Source organism: Canis lupus, chromosome 33 (genome assembly GCF_048164855.1).
Source record: "Canis lupus baileyi chromosome 33, mCanLup2.hap1, whole genome shotgun sequence".
Classification (NCBI taxonomy): domain Eukaryota; kingdom Metazoa; phylum Chordata; class Mammalia; order Carnivora; family Canidae; genus Canis; species Canis lupus.
In genome coordinates this window covers 29,723,405-29,750,433 of record NC_132870.1, presented here as the reverse complement: position 1 = coordinate 29,750,433, position 27,029 = coordinate 29,723,405, and the positions used below count along the sequence as shown (strand labels likewise).

Genomic DNA, 27,029 nt, shown 5'->3' with positions numbered 1-27,029 from the left:
CCCGCCCCAACGCCCCACCCCCCGGCCCGGCCCGGCCCGGCCGGGCCCGGCGGGTCCCGAGCGCCAGCGCCAGGCTGCCCGCCGCGCTAGGCCCCGCGCCGCGCTCTGCCGGGGCCGCCCGCCTCACCGTTCTGCTGGTGCGGCGCCGGGCCCGGGCCTGCGGGCGCCGCGGCTCCTGAGGCGATGGCCCCGCCAAGCTTGGGCGGGATCCGGGCGCTGGCGGCCGGATGAGGGGACTCGGCGGGGGCCGACATGACGGCGCTGCTGGCGGCGGCGGCGGCGGCGGCGGCGGCGGCGGCTCCGCTCCGGGGAGGTGGGCGGAGGGAAGGGAAGGCGGGGCCCGAGAGGCGAAAGGAAGAGGAAGGAACGCGCCCGGCGTCACCGAGGGAGTCGCCCGGGACTGCGGTCGGGCTGCCGGCGCTGCCCCGCGGAGCCTCGCTCGGCCGCCAGGCCCCCGGCCCCCGGCCCGGTCCTGCCCGGTCCTGCCCTGCTGCGCGCCCCGAGCCCCGAGCCCCGAGCGCGCGCCTCCGGCCTGGGGTCGGTCCTCGCGCCGCGGGCCCGGGGCCGTCGCCGCCACGCCCCCTGCAGGCCGCCGCCCGGCGACTTCAGGCCCGAGGCGGGGCCGGGGCTGCGGCCTCACCGCGCGCGGGGCGGCGGCGGCGCAGGCCCCGGCGCAGCAGCCGGGGTCGCCCTGAGGCGGGAGGGGGGCAGCCCGGGAGGAGAAGGGAAGCCGGCGGGCGGTGCGGGGAGGGGACCCGACAGCCGCGGGGGGACAGCCGGAGCCGGGGCCACGCCGCCCGGGCGGACCCCACCCACCCGCCTCCCTCCGAGGGGGAGCCCTGCGTTCCAGTTTGGGTTTGTTTGTTTGTTTTAAGATTTTATTTATTTATTCATGACAGAGAGAGAGAGAGAGAGAGGCAGAGACACAGGCAGAGGGAGGAGCAGGCTCCATGCAGGGAGCCCGACGTGGGACTCGATCCCGGGTCTCCAGGATCCCGCCCTGCGCTGAAGGCGGCGCTAAACCGCTGAGCCACCGGGAGGCCCCCGTGTTGGTTTTTTTTTTTTTTTTTTTAATTTTTATTTATTTATGATAGTCACACAGAGAGAGAGAGGCAGAGACACAGGCAGAGGGAGGAGCAGGCTCCATGCAGGGAGCCCGACGTGGGACTGGATCCCGGGTCTCCAGGATCCCGCCCTGCGCTGAAGGCGGCGCTAAACCGCTGAGCCACCGGGAGGCCCCCGTGTTGGTTTTTTTTTTTTTTTTTAATTTTTATTTATTTATGATAGTCACACACAGAGAGAGAGGCAGAGACACAGGCAGAGGGAGAAGCAGGCTCCATGCCAGGAGCCCGACGTGGGATTCGATCCCGGGTCTCCAGGATCGCGCCCCGGGCCAAAGGCAGGCGCCAAACCGCTGCGCCCCCCAGGGATCCCCCCGTGTTGGGTTTTAATGTCGAATTATTTTTCCCCCCTTGATGTTAATTCTAAAGGAAATATGGGATTCTAAATCCCCTGCAAAAGAAGGGGAAACATTCCGCGTTGATAAACACAGGAATCGAAGTAGGAGTTGCACCATTCTAAACTTTTCCCACTGACTGCAATCTAGGGAAGAAAAAGGAAAAAAAAAATAGAGTAAGAAACTGGAAAACAAACTTTAACTTCTTTATGATTTTTACCAAGGGTTGCTTCATTCTGTTGGTGTTTAGGAAAGAAGCTTATATAGGGGCGTCTGGGTGGCCCAGGGAGTTAAGCTTCTGCCCGTGGCTGGGGTCCTGATCCCTAGGTCCTGGGACGGAGCCCCGCTCCTTGCTTCTCCCTCTCCCCTCTACTCGAGCTCTCTCTTGCTATCTCTCTCAAATAAAATCTTGAAAAAAAAAAAAAAAAAGCCAGAGCAACCAAAGCAAAAACTCTGTTTGCTTTTTCTACATAGAAATCTTTGATGCCCTGACCTGTCCCAGCATGGTAATTGACAAGCAAGTCTTAGACTAAGTTAGCGAAGTCGTTTTGCCATTTTGGAATCCTGAGTACGGCACCATCATTCTGTATTAGGAATGAAATTGCTCAGAAACATCATTGGATTCGAAATGGGATCTAGCAACAAGGTATTTCTGGAGTGATCAGTCTAATGTACAGAATAACTATGGAGATCATGTAGTCTGTTCTAGAATAATGCAAAGCTTGTCTTTCGTTGTTCACCTCAATTAATGATACTTGGTGCTTTAAAGCACCAAATGGACTACATATAGAATTTCAGTGGTTGGATTTGTCTTTTTGAGTTTTAGGATTTTCTGGGATACATCATGCTCCACATAGACAAAAGGGGCAAGCTCTTTTCCACAGCATTTCCACCTTTTCCACAGAAACCTAAGCCATGCATGAGCAAAAGATCACACTCTGCTTTATCAAGGAGATTTCATGGTTACAGGTTCCAGCACTTGCCAGGAGTTCTTTGAAAAAAGCCTCAGTAAGAAAAAGCCCTGGCTTAAGGTTACCATTATGACGGTCAGGGAATAACTAGGCAATTGGCATTCGGTCCCTGAATGTATCTTCCTGAGTGTAAGAAGTCCATTTTAATCAGAGGTATATGGAATGAAGGTGAGCCCTATCTCTTTGGGAGAGACTCCTAAAGGGGTGGGCTGGGACTATATGTTTCAGCAAATCTTCCCTACAATCTTTGTGACCTAAACGGCTTCCACTTGTCCACTAATTGACCATTGTATTTTCTAGTATGGTTATGAGAATCTTTTGCATGTCAGATCCTAGAACCTCTATGAAAATATGTTATTTTGCTCCATTACTTTTTTAAAAAAGATTTTATTTATTTACTCATGAGAGATAGAGAGAGAGAGAGAGAGAGAAAGGCAGAGACACAGACAGAGAAGCAGGCTCCATGCAGGGATCCCCATGTGGGATTCAATCCCGGGACTCCAGGATCATGCCCTGAGCTGAAGGCAGGTGCTCAATAGCTGAGCCACCCAGGCGTCCCTGCTCCATTACTTTAAGTTCCATGACTGCTATCAATGAAGAAAAAAAGAGGGAAAGGATGAAGGATTGAATGAATACTTATCATATACCAGGCACTGTACTAGTCACTTGATACATTTAGTCCTCACAATAACTCTATGGGTTATTTTTCTTTTCTTTTTAAATATTTATCTATCTATTCATGAGACACACACACACACACACACACACACACACACACACACAGGCAGAGGGAGAAGAAGCAGGTCCTCCCCAGGGAGCCTAATGCGGGGCTTGATCACAGATCCCAGGATCATGCCCTGAGTCAAAGGCAGACGCCCAACCGCTGAGTCACCCAGGCGCCCCTATGGGATAGTTTTCTTATCCCCATTTTACCAGAGGAAACTGAGACAGAGTCTACATAATCTTAGTTAAAAAAAATGAACCTGTAAATAACAGAACCAGCGATCAAACCAAGGTCTATTTAGCTCTAAAATCTTTGCTCTATTCACTACAAACTAGGCGGAGTTCCTTTACATTTTTCTTTATAAAGCTATGCTAATTATTATGTACTGTTTTGCATGTCAAAGGATTTTGAGTTTTACATATTTAAAATTTGTTCCAGTATTCTTTAGAATGGTGGATCTCAAAATGTTTGAAATGCAAATTGTTAGGTTCCAGCCAGGACCTACTGAACTCTGGACCTTGCACCCAATAGCCACTCTCTCCTGGTCATTCTGACACATGGGAAAATATGAGAAACACTGCTTTAGAATAGCAAAGCTAAGCTGAGTTTGTTTTTTTAAAGTTAGGAGGTGATGCTCCTTTTCTTCAGGACATCTTTTCAGTTTTTTTGCCACCTCTAACTTCAGACTCATATTCTCTGTAACAGAAGTTGTAGATTTCGAACTAAACACATGTGTGTATCTCAGAAAACGATAGTCCAGTTCTTTCTGTATCAAAGGCTGGCTTCCCATTTTCCTCAGACAGCTTTTTTATCTCTAGTTTTTAAATCATGTTTGGCCCTTGTGGAACTCCTTTTCTGTTTTAGAAGCATTCCCTATTGGGTGTCCCTCTCCCAATATGAAAAACAATTTTCTTTCTCCTTCTCCTTCTTTCTCCTCCTTTATATATACATTTATTGCACACTTTGAGTAGCAAGGTTATAGTATTGCTATATGTTTATGTTATATGATTGTTTATGTTTATGTCATTTAACTATCACTTAATTCTTGAACATCTAAGACACAGCTAAGATCCTAAAAGAAAAAAAAAATGGGATCATTAGGCAAATAATTACCACATAGTCATCCTGTGCACAAAAGTGCATGCAGGAAATTCTCTCAAGTTCTTACTTGGAATATTTGGCTTTATTTTAGATATACAGTACTGTAATTTCTGTACTTATCCAGCTCATTGCAAGTTAGAAACAATGAATCACAAGGCAGGGGGAGGAGGTGCTATTCATATAGGCACATTGAGAGCAGCAATCACAATTGGCAGAATAAATACAGGAAAGACAAGAAAATGGGTAAAACAGAAGGACTGAAAATGTACAGTAGTCTGAAGCAATTAGTTACATTGAACAATCTTTTATATCCCTCTGGGAAGGTAAAAAACACAGCCCACAAGCCTGCCATCTGAGAATCCCTCACCTGGTATTCTGAAGGGAATTGAATGAATGGAATTCTCATTCACTGACCACCTACAATATAACCCGAAATCTCTGGAGGACATCTCTCTCCCCACAGATAGACACACACAGACACGTTCAGGAGACAGCAGGGATATACAACCTGTGTTAAACCTTAGAAACTCTTTTACACAGGATCAGGGTAGGTTCCTAAAGCCCCATTGTCTCTAAGTTCCAATATTCACAAGTCCAGTGTAAGCAGAAGAGTTTACCCTCCTAGGCCACATATGCATGTCCACCAAACAGAAAGGTGAGCCAGCTCTTTGAAGCTTTAGAACCAAGCTTACTCTTCTCTTTTTTGCTGATATCAAATTGTAAAATGGTGCCTCTCAAACTTTAATGGGTATGCGAATCATTTGAGGATCTTGTTAAAAAATGCAGTTTCTGATTTGGTGGGTTTGGGGATGTCCCGAGATTCTGCATTTCTAATTAGCTCCTAGGTGATGCTGCTGCTGCTGCTGGTCCGGGCATGTTCCCGGCCTTCTACAGCAGCAGTACTTTCTTAGGCCTTTAAGATACTGAACCAGTTCCTCATGGCTTAGTGGGCACCCACTGTTGACACTGATCATCTCGCCACACATTCAGCAGTGTTCCCATTTTGGCAGTTATCTTTCTTCTTGCTGATTATTGTTTGTTGTAGGAAAAATGGTGTATTAGCTCTGGCTGCCATGACAAAATACCATAGACTAGGTGACTTAAATAACAGAAATTTATTTTCTCACAGTTCTGGAGGCTGGAAATCCAAACTCATGGTGCCAGCACCAGGAGGCTCAGGTGAGAGCTCTCTTCCAGGCTTGTAGAACCCCACCTTCTCATTATGTCCTCACATAACAGGGAGAGATATCTCTCTGGTGTCTCTTTTGCGTAAGCGTACCAATTCTATCAGGTCAGATCTCCATCCTTACGATCTCATTCTTTTTAAAAATTTTTATTTTTTTATATGACAGAGAGGGAGAGAGAGAACAAGCACCGGGAGAGGGGAGAGGGAGAAGCAGGCTCCCTGCAGAGCAGAGAGCCCAATGTGGGGCTCAAAGGACCCTGGGATCATGACCTGAGCTGAAGGCAGATGCTTAACTGCCTGAGCCACCCAGGCACCCCCCTTATGATCTCATTTAGCCTTAATCACCTCCTTAAAGATCTGTCTCTAGTATAGTCACGTGGGGGCTAATGCTTCAACATATAAATTGGGAGTGGGGGCACAATTCAGTCCATAACAAATGGCATTTTCACAATGGCATGATTCACTGTTTGCCCTTCAGAATTATCCCAACTTTTAACTGATTTGTCCCAATTCACTGTATATTTAATTATTATGAGTTTCCATTCCTAAATCACTTTAACTTCAAATCCTTACTCAAAATACCTTCAATATGCTCACTGCTCTCTCACTGACATCAATGTAGGGATTAATATTTATAAAATACACTTTAAAAATGTAAACTCATTATAGGTTTCAAACTGATAAGAAGATGACCTAGATCAGAGCTTCCCAACCAAAGGACCAGGACACTGGTGGTACTTTGTGGTCCACAGTGCATTGAAAGATGTGGCAAATATCAATCCTCCTCAGACAGTAGGACAACTGAGGGGGCCTGTGGGTAATCCCCAGCCTAGTCTCCTTTGGCTGCAACACCATTGTGTTTATCCCACAGAAATACTCTATTTTCTAGCTGGGCTAGGCCAGGAGGGAGCTGGGAAGGGCTTCCAACACTGAAATTACTGTGCACGATCTTTAGTGCCATCTGCTGGAAGTGGGCACAATTGACACACTGTTGCTCCAGAAGGTGGATTTTTATTTATGAAGTTAAGGAAGCTAAAACATCATGAGAAGGGTTGTTTCTATATTACAGATTTAATTTTTTTTACTAGTTGGAAGGATAAACTTAAATTACATAAAAAAGCCAATGTATGAAATGCAATTCTCTTAAAAAGTGCCAGATTAAAAATATCAAACAGGCTACTTCAGTTAGGACAGTTTTAAAAAATCACTATGATGGCAAGGTTTCTAAGAAGCTTGACATATAAGGGTGCCTGGGTAGCTTAGTCAGTTAAGTGTTCTACTTCTAACTCAGGTCATGAGCTCATGGGTCAAGGGATCAGGCCTGCATTGGGTTCTACACTTGAGGGAGGGAAGTCAGCTTGAGGTTCTCTCTCTCTCCCTCTCTCTTTGCCCTCCCCCTACTCACACGTTCTCTCTCAAATAAATAAATCTCTCTTTTTTAAAAGAAGCTTAACACATAAAAAATGTCTAAGAATTTGTGGGCGGGAGTGAACTAGAGAGGTGAGTCCATGGGAAAATGCTAAACTTCCTAAAATATTAGAAAACTTTCTTCAGAAGAGTAGGAAGTCTTGCTTCAGATGTCAGAACAGGGACAAATAAGTTGAGTTTTGATACATGAGCTATGTTCAGTCAGGATTCTGAAATTCTGGAAAAGATATCCCTACAATGTTCAACTACATGTGCCCCACACTTGCTCCCAATGCTGGCTTTCATAACCCGTCATTCTATTTGCCACTTGGATTTCATTTAGCTAGATGTTTTCAATAATTAAAAAAAAAAGTTTATTAATATCCCTAAAGTCTTTAAAAGCATATCCAACTAAAATTCCAACAAAATTTAAATTTCTGTTGTGGGCTGAATTGTGTCCCCTCATAATTCTTATGTCAGATAACAAGAATTCCTGTCCTCTTCAAGGGTCTTGCTGAACTAAAAATTAGATTGACATGAACCAAATTAACAAGAGAAAATAAAATTTAATAGCGTATTTACAAGGAATCCACCCAGACATGGAAATTCCAAAGATCAGCAAAATGAGGTCAATTTGTCCTTGTAAACTAAGGGGATAGGGGTCTGGGACTTAAGAGGAAAGGAATGTAATTCACAGGAAGATAAGAAGAGCAGATGTTTGGTAATCAGATGTTTGCCCTGCCACGTAGATAGGTCACTCAGATGAAATTTATCTTTGCTAATACTCTTATTCCAGAAAGACTCTCCAGTTTAGATTCTTCTACGTAGTTAAAGGAGGGGCAAAAGTTTCTCCTGGGCTCACAGACTCTCCAGCTCAAAATAATCTGCATGCCAAAGAGGCACATTCTCAAGGGGCCTTTGGAACCCCTTTAAGTCCTAACCACTAATAACTCAGAATGTGATTGTGTTTGAAGATAGAACCTTTTTATTGAGGTAAAATGCAGTCATATGGATTGACCCTAATCAATTTGACTGGTGTCTTTATAAGAAGAGATTAGGACACAGATTTGTTTGTTCAGAGGAAAGACCACATGAGAACAAAGGAGAAAGCAACCATCTGCAAGTCAAAGAGAGTCCTCAGTAGAAACCAAACCTGATGAGTCCTTGATCTTGGACTTCAAGACTTCAGAAGTATGAGAAAAAGAATTTCTATTTAAAAGGATTTATTTATCTATTTATTTATTTGAGCGAGAGTGTGTGCGCGCGCGCGCGAGAGAGAGAGAGAGAGAGAGAGAGAGAGAACAAATAGGAGGGACCGAAGGAGAGAGAGGGAGGTCTCAAGCAGACTGCATTGAGTGTGGAGCCCGACATAGGGGTCGGTCTCACCACCCCAAAATCACCACCCTGAGATCATGACCTGAGCCAAAACCAAGAACTGGACACCCAGGTGCCCCCAAAATTATCTATTGTTTAAGCCATCCAGTCTGCGGTATTTTGTTATGGTGTCCCTAGCAAGCTAATATAATGTTCTTCTTGTGAGGTCTTTATTTCCTCTATATTTAGTTCAAGGATTAAAGTAGATTTACTTGGCTCATAATTTCTTTCATAAAGGTTTTTTTCTTGTAAGAAATTTCTTCTTCACTAATGAAGTGTAGAGATCAAGTAGATTCCTATACACATTCCTATTGCTGTGTAATAATAGACTACAACAAGTCCTTATCACATTCTAACATAGTTAAATGATAGTATGAGAGTTGAGCTACAGGAAAGTTGGTATGGGAGAGGGTTATTTTAAAGAGGAATTTCTCCCATGAGAAATTCTCCTTTTAAGTATAACAAAGTGGGTAATGTTATTCCCCAGAAATTCTCTGAGAACATTTCTTTTGAGAAAAACATTCAGGAAGAGAGAAATATACATTCTAAGAGATGCTACATGCTTCTCACCAAGAGAACTGAGAGGCCTCGAACTGTGCTCTGTGTGGTTGGTAAGTGGCTACACAAGAATTGATGCCTTCTCATTTTTATACCATTGGGAAGAAGGTAGTGAGCAAAGTAGAAGCAAAACTGAAACAACAACATGGAGGGATTGAGGGATTGAAAGAGGAGAATTTTCACTATCATGAGTAGTGAGGAAACATACACAGAGATGTTATAGGAAGCTTTACTTTCTATTTTTTTCTGTGAAAGATTTCTGTATTACATCTTTAAGGAAATCTACTATAGGTCTTTACTATTTATCAAAATTAGTCTTATTATCCCCACAGAAACTGGATGGATGGTGCCCAGTTATAGATTGCACAAACGTCATCCAAAAGGCATCTCTAGGCCTAGCTGTTCTTATTTCCTGGATCTAGGAGATTTCTGATATATGAGTGAAGTGGGGATTTCCTGTGTACTTTCTAAGACAAAGAGTTCTTACTTTGTTCTCCATGGAACTCCAGTAGAGCTGAAACCAAGTCATATAATCCATATACTTTGTCTATAGCTAAGGCAGAGAAAGTCAGCAGGTCTGGTATCTATTAGTTTTCCCCCTAGCTGAAGTTTGAAAAATATGTGCTTTGAGACACACACTGGGCTTAGGTAACATTTCTTCTCTGTGTATGTGTGTGTCTGTATTATGTTGTTATTGTAATCAGCCAACCGGGATAAAGTAACAAAAAATTGTAATGGCTGCAAATACATGAGTTCTTCATAGATACAAAATTTAGTCATTTTGATAGTTAATCTGCATATATATAAACAAAAGGCATAGTCATAATTCTGTCCCATGATCATTAGGCATAAATGAAAGAATTGTACACAAATCACTGTGGTAAGTAAGCCACATGTTTACTTTCAAAATAAGGGAAAAGTTGGAGATAAAAATAATTGTTGCCATTTTGGGGCACCTACTATGTGCTGGGCATTGCTTTAGGTATGCTAGTATAATATTAGCTCCACAAGATAGTAGACATTTAAAAAAGAATTCTATAAACAAGAAATCTGAAAATCAAAGAGATTAAGACCAAGACCACAATTATTTTAATAATTCAGAGAGCGGGATAAGAAATGCAGGAAGTCACAGAGAAAGAAGGGAGGTGGGTTGCCCGAAAGACTCCAGAATCCAGGTAGAAAGGTATTTGATCCAGTCTCTAGTAGCTAATGACATCCATTATGAAGATTTTCTCCTGTACGCTATATTAAGTATGAAACAGTATGAAGAATGCCACTTTTGACTCCTCCTCAGTCAAGAAGTTTCTTTTCAAAAAAATTTTATTTATTCATTCATGAGAGACACACATAGAGAGGCAAAGTCATAGGCAGAGGAAGAAGCAGGCTCCTTGCCAGGATCCAGATGCAGGACTTGGTTCCGGACCCTGGGATCACACCCTGGGCCAAAGGCAGATGCTCAACCGCTGAGCCACCCAGGCGTCCCCGCCAAGAAGTTTCAATAAGCAGACTATTGAGAACTTAAAAAAATATGTTAACAAACTTTACCCAAGTAATGGGTACCATTTTGTTTCTTTAAAGATCCCAGAAAATGGAGTCTAGTTAGCTCACTAAAAAATTCTGTTGTTAGCATATCTTTCTAAAGTTTTTTTTTTTTTAATTGGGCTTTCTTAAAAGCCTCAAATCTGAGGCTCTAAAATGCAATAACTCTCTTCCATTTAACAGTTAAGTTTGAAAACAAATTAGAAAAAAAAAAAAGAAAACAAAGTACAAAGTTCTATCTCTTCCTTTGGGCTTACCTAATTTTTCTTCTGCTTTGTGGAATAACGTGTCAGCGGTCTTCCATCGCCATCTGGTGGACAATGTACAGATGCGCTCTGACTTGAGAAGACCAGGGCACCATGGACCAACTTAAAGATGTTTATCCAGTGGTCTCATTACAGAGGACAGCAAGTTCTGTTTCTACATCCATTTTTATTTCTATAATCCCACTTCTCTTACACCTAAAAATCTCAACATTAAGGACCTACTCTTTTTTGATAAGATTGTACTATTTCCTTTAATGTTAAAATACAGATAAACCTTAAATTAGGGTGGAGATATGGGGGACAGGGTGAAAGCAGTGTGACGCAATGGTTACTGAGTTGTTCCAAAACCCTGCCTTTCAGCACAATGGTCTTGCTGGTTATATTGGCTGTGGAACACTTTCTGAAATAAGTCCCGATGATTCTAGAAAAGTAGTTAACAGTGGGTAATAGCAGAGTAGATCAGAAAACTCAGGTTTTTTTTAAAGTTAATTTCCTTTTTATTTTTCCATAAATAAATGAGACAAATCTGTAGCTGGTTCAATATTATCTTCTCCCATAATAAATATAGGGCAAATGGTATGAGATATAATAAAATATAATAGAATTATTTTTTTCATACTCACGAAAACATTTAGCTATATAAATAAATACTGCCTTTCAAAAACAGTCAAGTTAGGTGATGATATGCTGCTAGCACACAAATACAGTAGAAATTGTAACCTCCATTTGTCTCCAGCCCAATGCCTTTACCTGCTGGCCAGGCTTCACCCACTGGCAAGCCGCTACTGAGCAAGATGGGAACTTCTAAAAAACCACAGCCCATAAGTGCTCATGTCTCATGTGACTAGGGGCATTCTTGTCTCACAGGTCACATGAAACCTGACCCTACCCTCCCTACATTATATTGCTGACTATTCAATTTAGGGCCCGCCGTATGGTGGGTCATGTAGAATCGCTCCTCCCACCCAGACATGGTTTCCCCCTTTTAAACTCTGACCTGGGTGGCTTGGGGTGGTGAATAATGTAATAGTTTCCTTCTGTCTGGTTCCATTTGGTTTCCTTTCCTTCCTAACCTCTCTAACTGCCCTATAGTTGCAGGGGTAACTCCTAGTCAAGCTTTCACCACATGACTCTATAGTTGACTTAACTGGGCACAAACTGGGTAAGTCAGAGTCCCTCCCCTGGCAACCCAGGACTGACAAAAATAATCCAGTCTCAGTTATCTCAGTTTGGAATCATCTCAATGGAGGAGCTGTAGATCCTGGAGCTGTAGGAGGCCATTTTCAGCCATAGGGAATGCTTATCAATAGCATTTCCCTCCTGTGCCTTGTGATTTTATTACTTTTTTTAAAAAAAGATTTTATTTTGTTTTTTAAAAAAGATCTTATTTATTCATGAGAGACACACAGAGAGAGGCAGAGACATAGGCAGAGGGAGAAGCAGGCTCCATGCAGGGAGCCCAATGTGGAACTGGATCCCAGAACCCCAGGATCACAACCTGAGCCAAAGGCAAACACTTAACCACTGAATCATCCAGGTGCCCTGATATCATTACTGTTATAGGGAAGAAACGAAAGGAGGAAAAGCACGCAGTAAGGAATGAAATACTCACTCTAAGTGGAGGACAAAGCCAAGAAGTCACACCGAGGAGACAGTGCCAGTATGAAGGGTTTCATTCCAGTGCATTCCAGGACTTTTCACCACTGTCCTATTCTTCATAGAAGAAACTCCCCTCAGAAAAGAGAACTCTCTTACGGTGTTGGTGGGAATGCAAGCTGGTGCAACCATTCTGGAAAACAGTATGAGGTTACTCAAAAAAGTTGAAAATTGAGCTACCCTATGACCCAACAGTTGCACTGTTGAGTATTTACCCCAAAGATACAGATGATCCAAAGGGACACCTGTACCCCAATGTTTATAGCAGCAGTGTCCACAATAGCCAAAATAAGGAAAGAGACCAGACGTTCATCGACAGATTGATAAAGAAGATGTGGTACACACACACACACACACACACACACACACACAGTGGAATACTACTCAGCCAATAAAAAAATGAAATTTTGACATTTGCAATGATGTAGATGGAACTAGAGGATATTATGTTAAGTGAAATAAGTCAATCAGAGGAAGACAATTATCATATGATCTCACCCATATGTGGAATTTAAGAACTAAAACAGGATCATAGGAGAAGAGAAGAAAAAATAAAGCAAGATGAAATCAGAGAGGGAGACAAACCATGAGCACTGGGTGTTATATGAGACTGATGAATCACTGACCTCTACCTCTGAAACCAATGATATATGTTAATTTATTGAATTTAAATAAAAATATAGATCAAACATCTAGCACAAGAAAATAAAGAAAAAATTCTCAACAAAACAAAACCTAGCAGCCAATGAGTTAAACCAGTACCTCCAAGATTCTTGCATGTGTCCTGATAAAGTCACAAAAGGAAATATCTGCACAAGCCAATTGCAAATCAGTTTCACTACATTGTAATTGCCTTTTATGAGTTTGCTGAAGCTAATATGGCAAATATTCAGAAAATGCTTACTCTGTGCAAAACAGTGCTTGTCAATCTCAGGAACACAAAAATTATTAAGAACTAATACTTTTTTTGGGAGAGCAAACAACATAGAAAACTAATCATAGGTAATACATTCCATGACAAAAGTGTAAATAAAGTGGTTTGGGACAGAGAAAAGAGTGATTTATTCAGATTAAAAAAAAAAAAACAAAACAACTTTATCGAGTGCCGAGATACCAACAATGTACTGAGAAGTGTGTTATGATCTGGAAATCCAATGTAGAATAAACATAACCTCTTCCTTTGTGGAGCTTAACTTTTATCACAGGGCACATGCAAACACGTTCTGCACCCAAAGCTATCAACTAACCATATGATGGATTTGAGAAGGCATCCAGAAGAAGAGATGTGTTGAACTGATATGGAAAAGTATAAAGGTCATATAGGATTAAATGGGGATGGGATAGAAAAGAAGATTTCCCCCAGAGGAAACTGCAAATACAAAAACCTGGTGTCGAGATGGTTCTTTTTTTAAAAAAAGCTTTTTTAAAAAAATTTGACAGAGAGAGAGAGAGAGAGAGAGAGCAAGCAAAGCAGGAGGAGAGACAGGCAGAGAGAGAGAGCAGGCTCCCAGCTGAGCAGGGAGTCCGATGTGGGTCTTGATCCCAGGACTCCAAGATCATGACCTGAGCTGAAGGCAGATGCCCAACCAACTGAGCCACCCGGGTGCCCTGAGATGGTTCTCTTAGCAGCATGAGGTTCTGTTTTTCTTCCTGGTTCCTGCCTGGCTCCTTCTCAGTCTTCTCGGTTCTGAGTTCCTTCTCCTTCTCTTTCCTGACTTTCTTGTGAAGAGTATTATAACTCACACGTACGTATCTTGAGCCCTGAACTGTTTCAGTAAGTCCTGATGACCAGGTGGGGTCTGCGTCCTCCATCACTTCTCTCTGTCCTCTGATTGCGATAATCATTTTAAATATAGTCTCTCTTGGGATCCCTGGGTGGCGCAGCGGTTTAGGCCTGCCTTCGGCCCAGGGCGTGATCCTGGAGTCCTGGGATCGAGTCCCACATCGGGCTCCCTACATGGAGTCTGCTTCTCTCTCTGCCTGTGTCTCTGCCTCTCTCTCTGTCTCTCATGAATAAATAAATAAAATCTTTAAAATAAAAAAAAATATAGTCTCTCTTTACCTTAGTCCATATTGGTTTCTATTGGACATTTCTTTCCTGCCTACCATGTGTTCAGCTGTGGGGTAATTTAGTAGGAATTATGCAAATAAACAGTCAATTACAAGCTAATAAGGAATGTAGTATCATGGCCTGCTACATAATTTCTGGGACTCTCTTCAAATGAATATGTGAAGTGCCTTATTCAAACAAGCAGGGGAAAAGTGCCATAAAAAGACTACTATAAAAAATAAATAAACTACTACATATTTTGTCTTTTCTTCAACAGTCTCCCTCAACTTGTTACGTCTTTTGAGTATTATTTCATGTCATTTTAAGTAAAGAAAAAATGATATTTTTAATTATTGGCATGAACTTTACCATTCATCTGTATTATACAACACTAATTTAAATGCAAATGTAGGAGCATTGAAATTGAAATCCTCAAAATTGAAATCATCAAAATTGCACAGTTTTTACTTCTTAGCTTGTAGATGCATATGCATTTTATTCTTACTGGAAGAGTAGAAATGTAGCATAAAATTAACTCTTTTAAAATTTAAATTCAATTAATTAGCATATAGCCTATTAATTTATTAATTTAAGAGGTAGAGTTTAGTGATTCATCAGTCTCATATAACTTCCAGTGCTCATTATATCAAATGCCCACCTTAATACCCATCACCCAATTACCCCATCCCTTCACTCACCTCCCCTCCAGCAACCCTCAGTTTGTTTCATAGAGTTATGAGTCCCTTATGGTTTGTCTTTCTCACTGATTTCATCTTATTTTATTTTATTTTATTTTATTTTATTTTATTTTATTTTATTTTTTCATCTTATTTTATTTTACCCTTCCTTTCTTTATGATCCTCTGTTTTGTTTCTTAAATTCCACATATGAATGAAATCATATAATTGGCTTTTTCTCTTTGACTTATTTCGCTTAGCATAATACCTTCTAGCTCCTTGCATGTCATTGCTAATGGTAAGATTTCATTTATTGATGGCTGAGTAATATATATACTACATCTTCTTTATTCACTGATCTGTCGATGGACTTTGGGCTCTTTTCCTACTTTGGCTATTGTGGACATTGTTGCTATAAACATTGGGGTGCAGGTGCCCCTTTGAGTCACCATATTTGTATCCTTTGGGTAAATACCTAGTAGTGCAATTGCTGGGTCATAGGGTAGCTCTATTTTTAGCTTTTTGAGGAACCTCCATACTGTTTTCCAGAGTGGCTATACCACCTTGCATTCCCATCAGCAGTGTTAAGAGGGTCCCCTTTCTTTGTATCTTTGCCACACCTTTGTATCTTTCCTGACTTGTTAATTCTACCCATTCTGACAGGTGTGAAGTAGTATCTCTTTGTGGTTTTGATTTGTATTTCCTTGATGCCGAGTGATGTTGAGCATTTTTTCTTGTGTCTGTTGGCCATCTGGATGTTTTCTTTGGAGAAATGTCTGTTTATGTCTTCTGCCCATTTCTTGACTGGATTATTTGTTTTTTGAGTGTTGGTAACTCAATTATTTTTTGCACTTATTTGTATGTGCACAGCCTACCCAAACTCTCTTGAACATTCCAGCTTCCTGATGAATAAGGCTAAAGGGAAACAGAACTATGAGTTCTCCTATATTTCCCTCTCCTTCTGTGTCATCATTTTTGGGCATAAGTTATTGGCTAATATCAGCAGTAATGGGAATAAGAAAAGATGTGGTAGCGTTTCTTGGTTGGTTGTGTTGCCTAGAATGTCATTGCCTTCTTTCTACATTCTGTATTCAAAACAAGTTCTCGTTTGAGAAATGTGGCTTCTTGGGATAGTTAGGGCCACCCACCCTCCCACCCACCCTTATCAGCCCAATCATAGACCCAACATAACTCACTGTCTTCTGGCCCTTAGTCTGGGTGAAATTCTATCTCCTCCACCATCACCACCAGCCCAGTGCAAACTATGGTCTTCTATCACTTGGACTGAAATAATCTACTGACTGTTTCCATTCCTGCTCCTGTAATCCATTAACACATTGCAGCCAAAGGGATCTTCTCAATACCAAATCTGATCATGTATACCCCATAAAGAATCTTTTTTTATTCATGAGACACACACACACACACACACACACACACACACACACACACACAGAGGCAGAGACATAGGCAGAGGGAGAAGCAGGCTCCATGCAGGGAGCCCGGCATGGGACTCAATCCCGAGGCTCCAGGATTACGCCCTGAGCCAAAGGCAGACGCTTAACTGCTGAACCACCCAGGTGTCCCCACCATAAAGAATCTTTTAATGCCTAGAGAATAAAGACAAACATGACCTGTAGACTACGGCAAATTTTGTTCCTACATCAGCAGCATGCTCCATATGAATGCTCCATTTCTGACCACTGGCCTTAACGCTCTTTGATCAGACCATTTCTTTTGATCTTTTCCTAGAGGACTCTTCCCCACCTGCATCCCAGTCCTTCCTTCACCTAATTCAACTCCATTCATCCTTCAAATTAAAGTTCAAATGTCCCTCCTTCAAGGAAGCCACCTCTTACCTCTGACAAATTCTAATCTTGTAATTGTTCTTTCTCAGAACCGCCTGCCTTTCCTTTGCAGCACTCCTACAGTGTTAATTTTATATTTATTTTTGTGGCTAATTTGTCTATGTATTATTTCAGTCCAAGTGATAGAAGACCACAGGTTGCACTGGGTTGGTGGTGATGGTGGAGGAGATAGAATTTCATCGAGACTCAGGGCCAGGAGAAGGTAAGCATGTTGGGTCTATGATTGGGCTGGTCAGGGTTGTGCTAAAGAAAAAAATATCAACGCCTTTTATGCATCTCTTTTTTGGCTTATTTTCATAATATTGATTGCAGGTGGTGATTATTTACTCATAGGATTACCAGAATAATGTGTCTTCCACACTGATCTTATGGGTTGTTTACTATTATTCTGCTCACTCCACCTGTACCTGGAAGCTTTTTTTAATACATAGTAAGGGGTGTAACAATTAATCATTGAATGAACAATAGCAGAATAGCGCAGATCTTTCTTTTGAAATTCCAGAGAATTGCAGATTTCAATGAGCGCTTAAATAGGATTGCAAATAATCGTACTGTTCTGACAGCTGAATGTCTGAACACTCTCGCCTTTTTCCTTTGCTTGAAATTTTACTTTAGTCTCTGTCAAAATATCAGTTACAGAATGGGTATAATCCTCTTGTCCTTTGAGGTGAGGAGTTTGAAGGATTCAATGTATCTTGTTTTGTTGTGTTCATTGGCTTCTCTGTCTGCTTATCCACTCACCTGCGGACCTTTTGTGTCTGTCGCTGTTATGGTCCCTAGTGAAATCTCCTCCTTTTTTTCTTTTTTGGCCCGTCTCAGAGCTTCCCAACATCTGTTATGGTTTAGAGGGACTCTTGCCTGGAAATAGAAGTTCTTTCCAGGCCCTGATATAAATTTCTAGTAAAAGCAAATGAATGAATATATAGCAAGAAACACCATTTCACAAGGAAGTTGCCCTGGAAGTGGACTGCTGGAGTAAAAAGAGCCATTTGCCTGTTACTTGGTCCCAGTAGCCTGATCACTCCTACCCGATCAGGATTTTGCATCACATCATGCAGTTTGCAGCAGCTCCATCCTCAGCAAACTGTGTGGATTACAGTATGTACATTGGCACTTGTTATACAGCAAGTGCAAACAGCTGGGTTTCTTGCTGTTCATCCATCGCCAAGATATGATTCCTCATAAGACCTTTTAACTGCTTTTGCAGTTAGTAACATCAGTGACTGGGAAATCAAACATTTTATCTAGTGGTTTGTTAATGCTATTTTCCAGATGTTTTCTAGAGCTGTTCTTCAGATGTTGATTTGTGGTGGCGTTGATATTTTCTTTCTATAGCGTTTTATTATTTTCAAGCAGTGATATTTAATTTAGTTAGGGGAAATGTCTTTTCCAAACTCTTTGTTTTTGATGACACACAGTTATTTTGTGCCTCCTGTTAATCCCACAAACTAGAAGACTTGGCCCGAATATAGGCATGACCAGACAATAGAAGCTTTAGAAGAACTGCTGTACCAGATTTTTCCTTCTGTCCAGGCTACCAGATACACTGATAGATTATAGGCCTAGGAGATTTTAGGGCCAGGGGATTATTTATTCAGATCCCCTCTTTATTCACAAAATGTAACTGGAACTTATAGATGCTATGTGATTTTAGCCTGGGCCACACAGCTAGTAGTAAAATCAGAATTAGAACCCAGGTTTCCTAAATACAGGGGAGAGGAAACCTTTTTCTTATGCTTCTCACCTGGAGGTGAGATACATGTGGATATGAGATACATGATATACATGTGGATTTGTTTGCCCTGTTCAGCAGCTCAAGGATGCATTCACTGGCAGACTGCTTTTTGAAGGGGCAGGACAAACTCCTGTTGTTGGTCCATGAGAACCATCCTTCTTCCGCATTGGCACACAGAGGCTGTCTTTTTATAGGCCTGCATCGAGGCATCATTCAGGTGGAATTACTCCTGTGCAACTGTTTCTTTGCCTCTACTCCAACCCCTCCTTTCTCTCTACAAGCTCTCTCCTACCACACAAACCCACTGAGGGCCTCTTAAAGCTTCGTGATCATCTGTTTCTTCATCCATAGTGAGAGAGGGAGGGAAAGAATCAGCTCAGTATGCTGTGAGGCAGAAAGTTTTGAGACTTTGACAGCAGTTTATAAATAACTCAGGGTAGTTGTTGCAGACAATGGGAAGTATATATGGGAAACGCCATAATAAAAAAAAATGTATTTGTTGAAAATGAAGGATGACAGCATACAGTCCAAACCCCCAAAAGCTTAACAGAAACTCTCATAAAACTGTAGGTAGGCTTACATTATATTACATGAGTTTTAAACTCTGGATCTGGGCCGAAAACATCACCTGCTTTAGGTCTTCAAATAGACACTTGAGCTACAGAATAATACAATTGACCAGCAAACCGCTTTCAGATTTGGTTGTAATCTATAGACTGTCAACTTGGGGGTAACTGGTAAAGTCATTTTTGGTCTCTTTTTGTCTGTTTTAATTCGTGATATTTCTCTGCAGCTAGCTTTACAAGAGAAATTGAAACGCAGCTGCTGTGCTGTAAATCCACAAAGTGAAATAAGCAGTGTCCAGTGAAGAATGAGGCTCCCAGAATAGCTCCTCTAACAATCCTGGTTGCTTCCTTAACTGGAATCCTTCCTTGCAGGCTCAATGATGATTCATGCATGGAGGGCAGTGGGACTTGATTCAAAGGCACAACAGGGCAGAAAGGAAGCCATAACTTGCTATTGGATATTGGACCAGATGGATCAACAGGGACAAAAAAGTCCCGCAATACCAGCCTCAAAATCTGAGTCAAAATTTACCGCTATGAAGGGCATTTGGATGGCTCAGTCGCTTAAGTGTCTGTCTTTGGCTCAGGTCATGATCCCTGGGAACCTGGGATCCAGCTGGGCTCCTGGCTCAGCAGGGAATCTGCTTCTCCTTCTCTCTCTGCCCCTGCCTGGCACCCCACTCATGCTTGCTCATGCACTCTCTCTCTCAAATAAATAATATTTGAAAAACAAAACAAAACAAAACATTACCCCTGTGAGAATATACCTGATGACTCTTATCTGATTATGTCAGCTTTTACTATTGGTTATTCTTTCAGCATGTATGTATTGATTTGTTAGTACTATTGTCTTGTGACTCCGACCAGTCCAGAACACATATATAGTCAGTAGACTTCCAGTCTGGCATTCCCTGAAAGGGATCCTCCCACCGCCAGGAGGCTGGACTTCACTGCACTACTGTACAAGGACTTCCTTTTTTTAAAAAAATATTTTATTTATTTATTCATGAGAGACACAAAGAGAGAGGCAGAGACATAGGCAGAGGGAGAAGCAGGCTCCCTCTGGGGCACCTGAAGTGGGACTTGATCCCAAGACTCAGGGATCACGACCAGAGCCAAAGGCAGATGCTCAACCACTGAGCCACCTGGCATCTCTGTACAAGGACATTCTGTCCCAAATGCCTGACCCACCAGCCCTAGCCCCTCCACATTCTTTCACCCTCTTGGCTTTCAACATTGATGCATCTCTGGGGTTTGGGTCCTCACTCTACTCTTTCAGATCAATGCTTAAATAGCCTCTTTTAGCTTTTGAGTTTGTTTTTCCCCTCGGCTACATTTTCATCTCTCTTCTCTGTCTTGAAGCATTCACGGACAGTGTCAGGTAACAATGCCCTTCCATGCTTGGCTTCACTCTCAAGATTTGACAAACGATACCCTGCCCTTTGGGACATTCTCATTCCAGTGAGATCCAGGTATGTTAAAGAAGTGGTGGTATATTTTTAAAATGATAGTATATTTTAAAAGAACTTTTCTATTCAAGGTGGTTGAAATAAAGAGATATATAAAAGTAGACATGCCGGGATCCCTGGGTGGCACAGCGGTTTGGTGCCTGCCTTTGGCCCAGGGTGCGATCCCGGAGACCCGGGATCGAATCCCACATCGGGCTCCCGGTGCATGGAGTCTGCTTCTCCCTCTGCTTGTGTCTCTGCCTCTCTCTCTCTCTCTCTGTGACTATCATAAATAAATAAAAATTTAAAAAAAGTAGACATGCCAAAAATATGTAAAAGGAGAATGAGAGGGTAAGTAAATGTACCTGTTCATATTTTTAGCTATTAAAAAAATTCATTCCTCAAGTATTCCAAAGGAATATGATTTGGTGGTACTAACATGTAGTTATATTTAACTGTTCTGTATTCATTTGATATGTATATTTGATTTGGTATGTATATTTGATTTATTTGATGTATATTTGATTTATTTGATTCATTTGGTATGTATATTAAACTCTCAGCTTCTTAAGGGCAGAGACTGAATTTTCATTTCTCTTATTTCCCTTGCTGAATAGACACTCAATTTTTTAAGTGACAAACTGACAGATTCATTAAACCAAGGCCTGTATGTCAGGAAGTATGAGCCGTTGATCTGTGTACAGATGTCACCACTCTTTTAGAAGACAATTCTTGGGGATTATAGACCTGATAAATCACACCATGTAAGCATTATTCCTTCTGTCTCCCCACTCAGCCCCCAAATGTTGACATTTTTATTCAGATGAAATTCCATTAAAATAAATATCAAGGAATGACTTTATCAAGAGAACAAAAATGGGACCATTAGTCAATAAAACTGGTGGTGTGTGTGTATTTGTGGCAGGGGCACAAAGCTGGGAAAAAATTGGAGTGGCAATGTCATGAAAGGGACAATATTTAGCCTGAAGGGTCAGTGGGAGCAGGAGGGGGTTGTCATTGCCAGACTACTTACCCCTTTCCTCTTGCTTTGTGACTTTTGAAGGAATGCAGGTAAAGACCTTACCAGTACTCTTTACATCTCTCTCTGTACCACTCTGTTCTCACTGTCTCCCCTCTGGATCATACTGTTACCATCTTGGATCTGGATTATTGTTTATAGTCTCCTAATTTATTATTCTGCTTCTAATTCTCCTTCTAATCCATTCAGTGTAGCCTGATCAGATTAAAGTCTCCAGAGCATTGGGCTGATTGTGCCTTGTTTAGTCGTAAATGTTCAGGCACATTGATTTCAATTACCCTTTTCTCCTTGGCTCACCATTCCATGACATCCACAATCCCCCTCTAACCGAGGTGTCCTTCTGATCTCCCAGACTCTTCCTGGATGTTCTTTCTATGAAATGAGACTCATAGTTCCCCGTCACCTCCAAGACTTCTGCCACTAAACTGTTTCATAGCTGGTAATCCTTTACTGCCAAGACCTGTATCTAGATCTTTCCCATATTTCATGACCTAGTTTAAAAACTGCCTTGTCCATGAAATGTTCCATGAACATCCCTGAAGAAGTGGTATCTGCCACCTTTGTTTTTTCCACTGCATATTGTATTTTTATGTTTCTTGAGATATCTACCACGTTTTACCTTTTGTCATTCTTATTTGTGTGCCTGAACTGGGTGGTTAAGTGCTCTGAGTCAGACAACCTAGATTTTAATTCCAGGTCTGGTCACTTATGTGATCTTGGTTATTAACCTTTTTAAGTCTTGTGTTCTTCATTGGGAAATTGATAATCATAATTATTTCATAGGTTTTTTGATGAGGATTAAATGAGGTAATGATTATAACTATGTAGTAATACACTTAGTGCTTGATGCATAGTAAATGTCAAAATTATGTTATTTTATTTATTACTGTTGTTTTAATTTCTTTTCTAGACTTTAAGTTCATTGAAGGTGAAATCTGTCTGTATAGCAGAGACCAGCAAACTTTTCCTGTAAAAGGCCAGACAGTCAATATTTTAGACTTTGCAGGCAACATATATCCCCATCGCATTTTGTGAAATAGTAGAAAAAGCATATATTGGTCTCTGCTCCTGATTCCTGGCACAGAACAACTGAAACCCTTGTAGTTCCCTAAGTGATAAGAGCACTAGGAACATCTTTTGTTCTAATATTTGGTCTTTGATATCAGTCTCTGACACAGGGCTCCTGAAACTCTTGTAATTTTCTGTGTGACTTGAGTATGTTTTGTTTTAATGAGGTGACTCAGGGTGGTCTCCTGGATACGGACCGGTCACCAAAAGGACCAAGCTATGATTAGAAGCTTGGAGTTTTCAACTCAATCCCCTTTTCTCCGGAGAGGGGAGAGGAGCTGAAAATGAAATCAGTACTTGATCGTGCCTATGACAGGAAACCTCCATAAAATCCTAATAGCATGGGGTTTGGATTGCTTTCAGATTGGTGAACATATCCACATACCCCAACCACACAGAAACAGAAACTCGTATGCTGGGGATCCTCCCAGACCTTGCCCTATGTATCTCTTCATCTGGCTTTTCATCTGTATCCTTTTGTCATATCCTTTAATAATCTGATAAATGTATTTCCCTGAGTCCTATGAACTGCTCTAACAAAATAATTGAACCCAGGGAGGGGGTTGTGGTTTGGCTCCAATTTGTAGTCAAGTTGGACACAGGTTGTGGGTAACCTGAAGACCTATTACTTGCAATTGGCATCTCAAGTGGTGGGCAGTCTCATGGGCTGTTAACCTGTGGGATATGAGGCTATCTCCAAGTAAACGGTGTCAGACTTGAATGACATCATAGGACACCCAGCTGGTGCCAGAGGCTTAATTGGTGGGGAACTCTCCCTACCTCTGTATCTGTTGTGAATGTGGTTGTGGTGTAAGACTAAAGGAGACTTACTGGAGGAAGAAAATGACTTTTTCCCATTACACATATATTTTTTTTTCCAAGTAGGGTACACGCCCAGCATGGCGCCAACATGTGGCTTGAACTCACAACCCTAGGATCAAGACCTGAGCTGAGAACAGGAGTTACATGCTTAACCCACTGAGTCATCCAGACGCTCCTCTTTTTACTTTTTAAAAAATCTTTGAGGGGCATCTGGGTGGCTCAGTCAGTTAAGCCTCCTTCTCTTGGTTTTAGCTTAGGTCATGATCTCAGGGCAGTGGGATTGAGCCCCCCCCACCCATTTCAGGCTCCACACTCTGTGGGTCATCTGCTTCTCACTTTCCCTTTCCCTCTGCTCCGCCCCCACCCCCATTTGAGCTCTCTCTCTCTCACTAAAATAAATAAATAAATCTTTAAAAAATACCTTTGAAAATGCAAAATTCATCCCTTGCTCACAGGCCATACAAAAACATAATTTGCTAAGCCCTGCTAAAGAGTCCACAGCACCCATGTCAGTGGTTTGTACATATAAAAATTAACTGAAGAATGTTGTTTTCATTGACTGAGCAATGACATGATTGAGCTCCATAGGAGTGCCTCTGTTCTTTTTTATCTCTTGCACATGACTCCATTTTGCTCCTTCTACTCTGCACCATTTGAAATCCTGACTGTTTTCATGTGTTGGATCCTCGGAACAAGTTAGATGAAGCCACCAAAGTGTGGAGGCAGGGGTGAGTGAGTGTCCTTCTAGACCTCTGTGCCTCTCTGGGTCTCCAATCTAGCAGGGGAGCTGTACACATGAAGTTAAATTATTCTGGAGAGAAAAGTGGTAAGAGTATTAGAACAATGTTAAAGACTGTATTATTACATTTAAATGGCGGCTATTTTATTTTATTTTTATTTTTTTAAATGGCAGCTATTTATGTTTCTCCATGAATGTGTAAAATCCTCTCTCACATGCTGGTTTTAATTGAATGTCTGACAAAACCAACCTTACTGTGACAAAAGAAAATGAGAATGTTGGTATTAGCATAGTTTTTTTTCCCCCTTGTTAACTGCATTTACATGTCAATACCTGGGATAACATACATTATTTACTTGGGCCTTGGTTTAATCACAACAGCATTCTTTCCATAGATAGCCAGGAATGCAAGTGAGAATGAGTGGCTTAACTGAGAATTAACTGGCAATTTGGGCATTGGCTGTTTTCCTTATAAAGTCTATTTTAGAAAATAATTAATATAATATTAAATTTGAAGCACAGACTGTATGTGTATCTTTACACATTTGAACTACTTCTCTCTTAAAATACTCAATAGTTGTGAGGCTAGTTGTCACTCTTTGTATTAGGTGAACTCTATAAATTTACATATTTGCTCACTAGAGCAATATTAGGAAATATAACCATCAGTAATATCCATACAGGTTGCATTCCTTAACCAATTTCATACGTTAAAAGGTAATGAAATAGGGATCCCTGGGTGGCGCAGCGGTTTAGCGCCTGCCTTTGGCCCAGGGCGCGATCCTGGAGACTCGGGATCGAATCCCACATCGGGTTCCTGGTGCATGGAGCCTGCTTCTCCCTCTGCCTATGTCTCCGCCTCTCTCTCTCTCTCAATGTGTGACTATCATAAATAAATAAAAAATTAAAAATAAATAAATAAATAAAATAAAAGGTAATGAAATAATTCTTCTCTGAGTACAAAAATGTCCACTAGGGGCTGCTGCTGTACACTGAATTAGCTAAAAGAGCCTAAAGAAATACAAAATATCAAATAATTCTACCCAGGAAATCCTTACCGTAATTGTTGATGCAATCACGAAACGCAAATAAGAAAATAAGTAGTGCATAACTTATTTCAGTATAACTTTGAAGACACTGTTATTTGCAGCTTGTTATTTCATATATGGAAAGAAAAATGTCTTAGGAGAAAAGCTAAAAAAAAAAGTCAATACTGATTTTCATTTTTTAGTAAAACAACAAAAGAAATATATAAAAATAGAAATTTTAAAGAACACCCAAAAATCAGAGATAAAGTATATACATAGACTTTAGACAGTGCTATGCTTTTAATAATATTGAAACACTTGGTTACTATAACAATTATTAATCTAGAAATTTAATAAAATTCTGAAGCAATCAAGCTGAATCTTGAAAGAGAAAATCTTAACTTTGATTCTGGTTCAAATTCAATACTTTTTCATTTACTTCCAGGCTTATCGACAAATGACAGTTGCCAAAATATCAAGCATATGCTGTAAATTTTATGAACCATGCTTTCATTTCCCTTTTAGGATTAAGATGCTAAAAGTTCTATGGTGATGATGTTTATGGGAAGACTGAAGACTAGTTCAAGAAGGCTAGGAGGCGATCAGAGCTTGTCTTCTATTATAATCACTGCAGTTGTTTCGGAGAAGTAAAGTTGAAACAACATGGAATATTTCCCTTTCTTTTTTTTTAAAGGATTTTATTTATTTATTCATGAGAGACACAGAGACAGAGAGAGGCAGAGACTCAGGCAGAGAGAGAAGCAGGCTCCATGCGGGGAGCCTGACATGGGACTCGATCCCTGGTCTCTGGGATCACGCCCTGGGCTGAAGGTGGCGCTAAACTGCTGAGCCACCCGGGCTGCCGGAATAGTTCTCTTTTAACATTAGTTTCCATTTTATGCCAGCTCTGAGGAAAGAGAATTACCCAACCTGCAGGGTGTGTGCCTCTTCCTTCCTGAGCAGCCAGGCCGCAGAGAGAGTATTCCTGCTGCTCTGATACTCCTCTCTTATGGAACAAATTTGCAAAGTCTGTGGCAGTGATTCATCGTTAAAGAAAGACACACCTTCTAGAAGCAAAGATGAAGAAAGAAGGATATTATATATTTAGTCTTTGCTATTTTTACCCTTCTTGGTTTCAGTTAAATTGTGACTTATAATCGTTTGGTTATAGTGACCCATTAATTCACCACACAGAAGTTCCACTTCAGTCAATGACTTCTTTTTTCAGACTTAAAAGAAAGTGAATCTATATGTTCTGATGTTTTCCCTGTAGTATGGTCTGTAATGTTACTAACTCAAAGTCTATCCAGTCGGCCTAGACTAATCTTGAACAAAAATTCAGAGTTTCACATGAATAGATAAATAGTGGTTAGTGCTTTCACTAAAAATAAACAAACATAAAGACCAAATTAGTTTTTGTCCTGGTCTTTGTTTATAACATGCACTAAAAATTACTGTTGTACTCAGGAAGTATTTTTAAGACTGAAGCTGACCTTATCGGTACTGTAATTCTTCCTTATGGTAAGGACCATAAGGCAAGGATCTTGTTGTGTCTTATAAAAATATCATTTTATATTTAATCATACATAATTTCTTATTTCTTTAACATCTGTCTCTTCCATTGGACTCTAAGAACCTCCAGAAGTATTTTGTTTAAACAGTGTCTATATAAATAGGTGCTTAAAATTTTGTAGGATGAAAAAAAATTTTTTTGTAGCATGAACTTACAAATGAATAAACAAAGATAAACA

General features: G+C 41.2%; 1 protein-coding gene and 1 long non-coding RNA gene across 4 annotated transcripts in view; one reads left to right on the top strand and one right to left on the bottom strand.

Moving 5' to 3' along the window:
* Window positions 1-279, bottom strand: part of SEC24B (SEC24 homolog B, COPII coat complex component) — a 94,732-nt gene extending 94,453 nt beyond the window's left edge. For both annotated transcript variants that reach the window (XM_072810589.1, XM_072810590.1), the window contains exon 1: window positions 128-279. In XM_072810589.1, coding sequence (XP_072666690.1) covers window positions 128-254 — 127 coding nt within the window. In that variant the 5' untranslated portion in view covers window positions 255-279. The remainder of the gene's footprint in view (window positions 1-127) is intronic.
* Window positions 280-1,147: 868 nt separating this feature from the next.
* Window positions 1,148-27,029, top strand: LOC140623633 (uncharacterized). Of its 2 annotated transcripts, none has more exons than XR_012023190.1 (6): window positions 1,148-2,102; window positions 16,948-17,035; window positions 20,497-20,606; window positions 21,200-21,346; window positions 23,053-24,239; window positions 26,184-27,029. It is a non-coding gene; the product is annotated as an uncharacterized lncRNA (long non-coding RNA). The 2 variants fall into 2 exon arrangements; XR_012023189.1 differs by having other exon boundaries at window positions 25,804-27,029.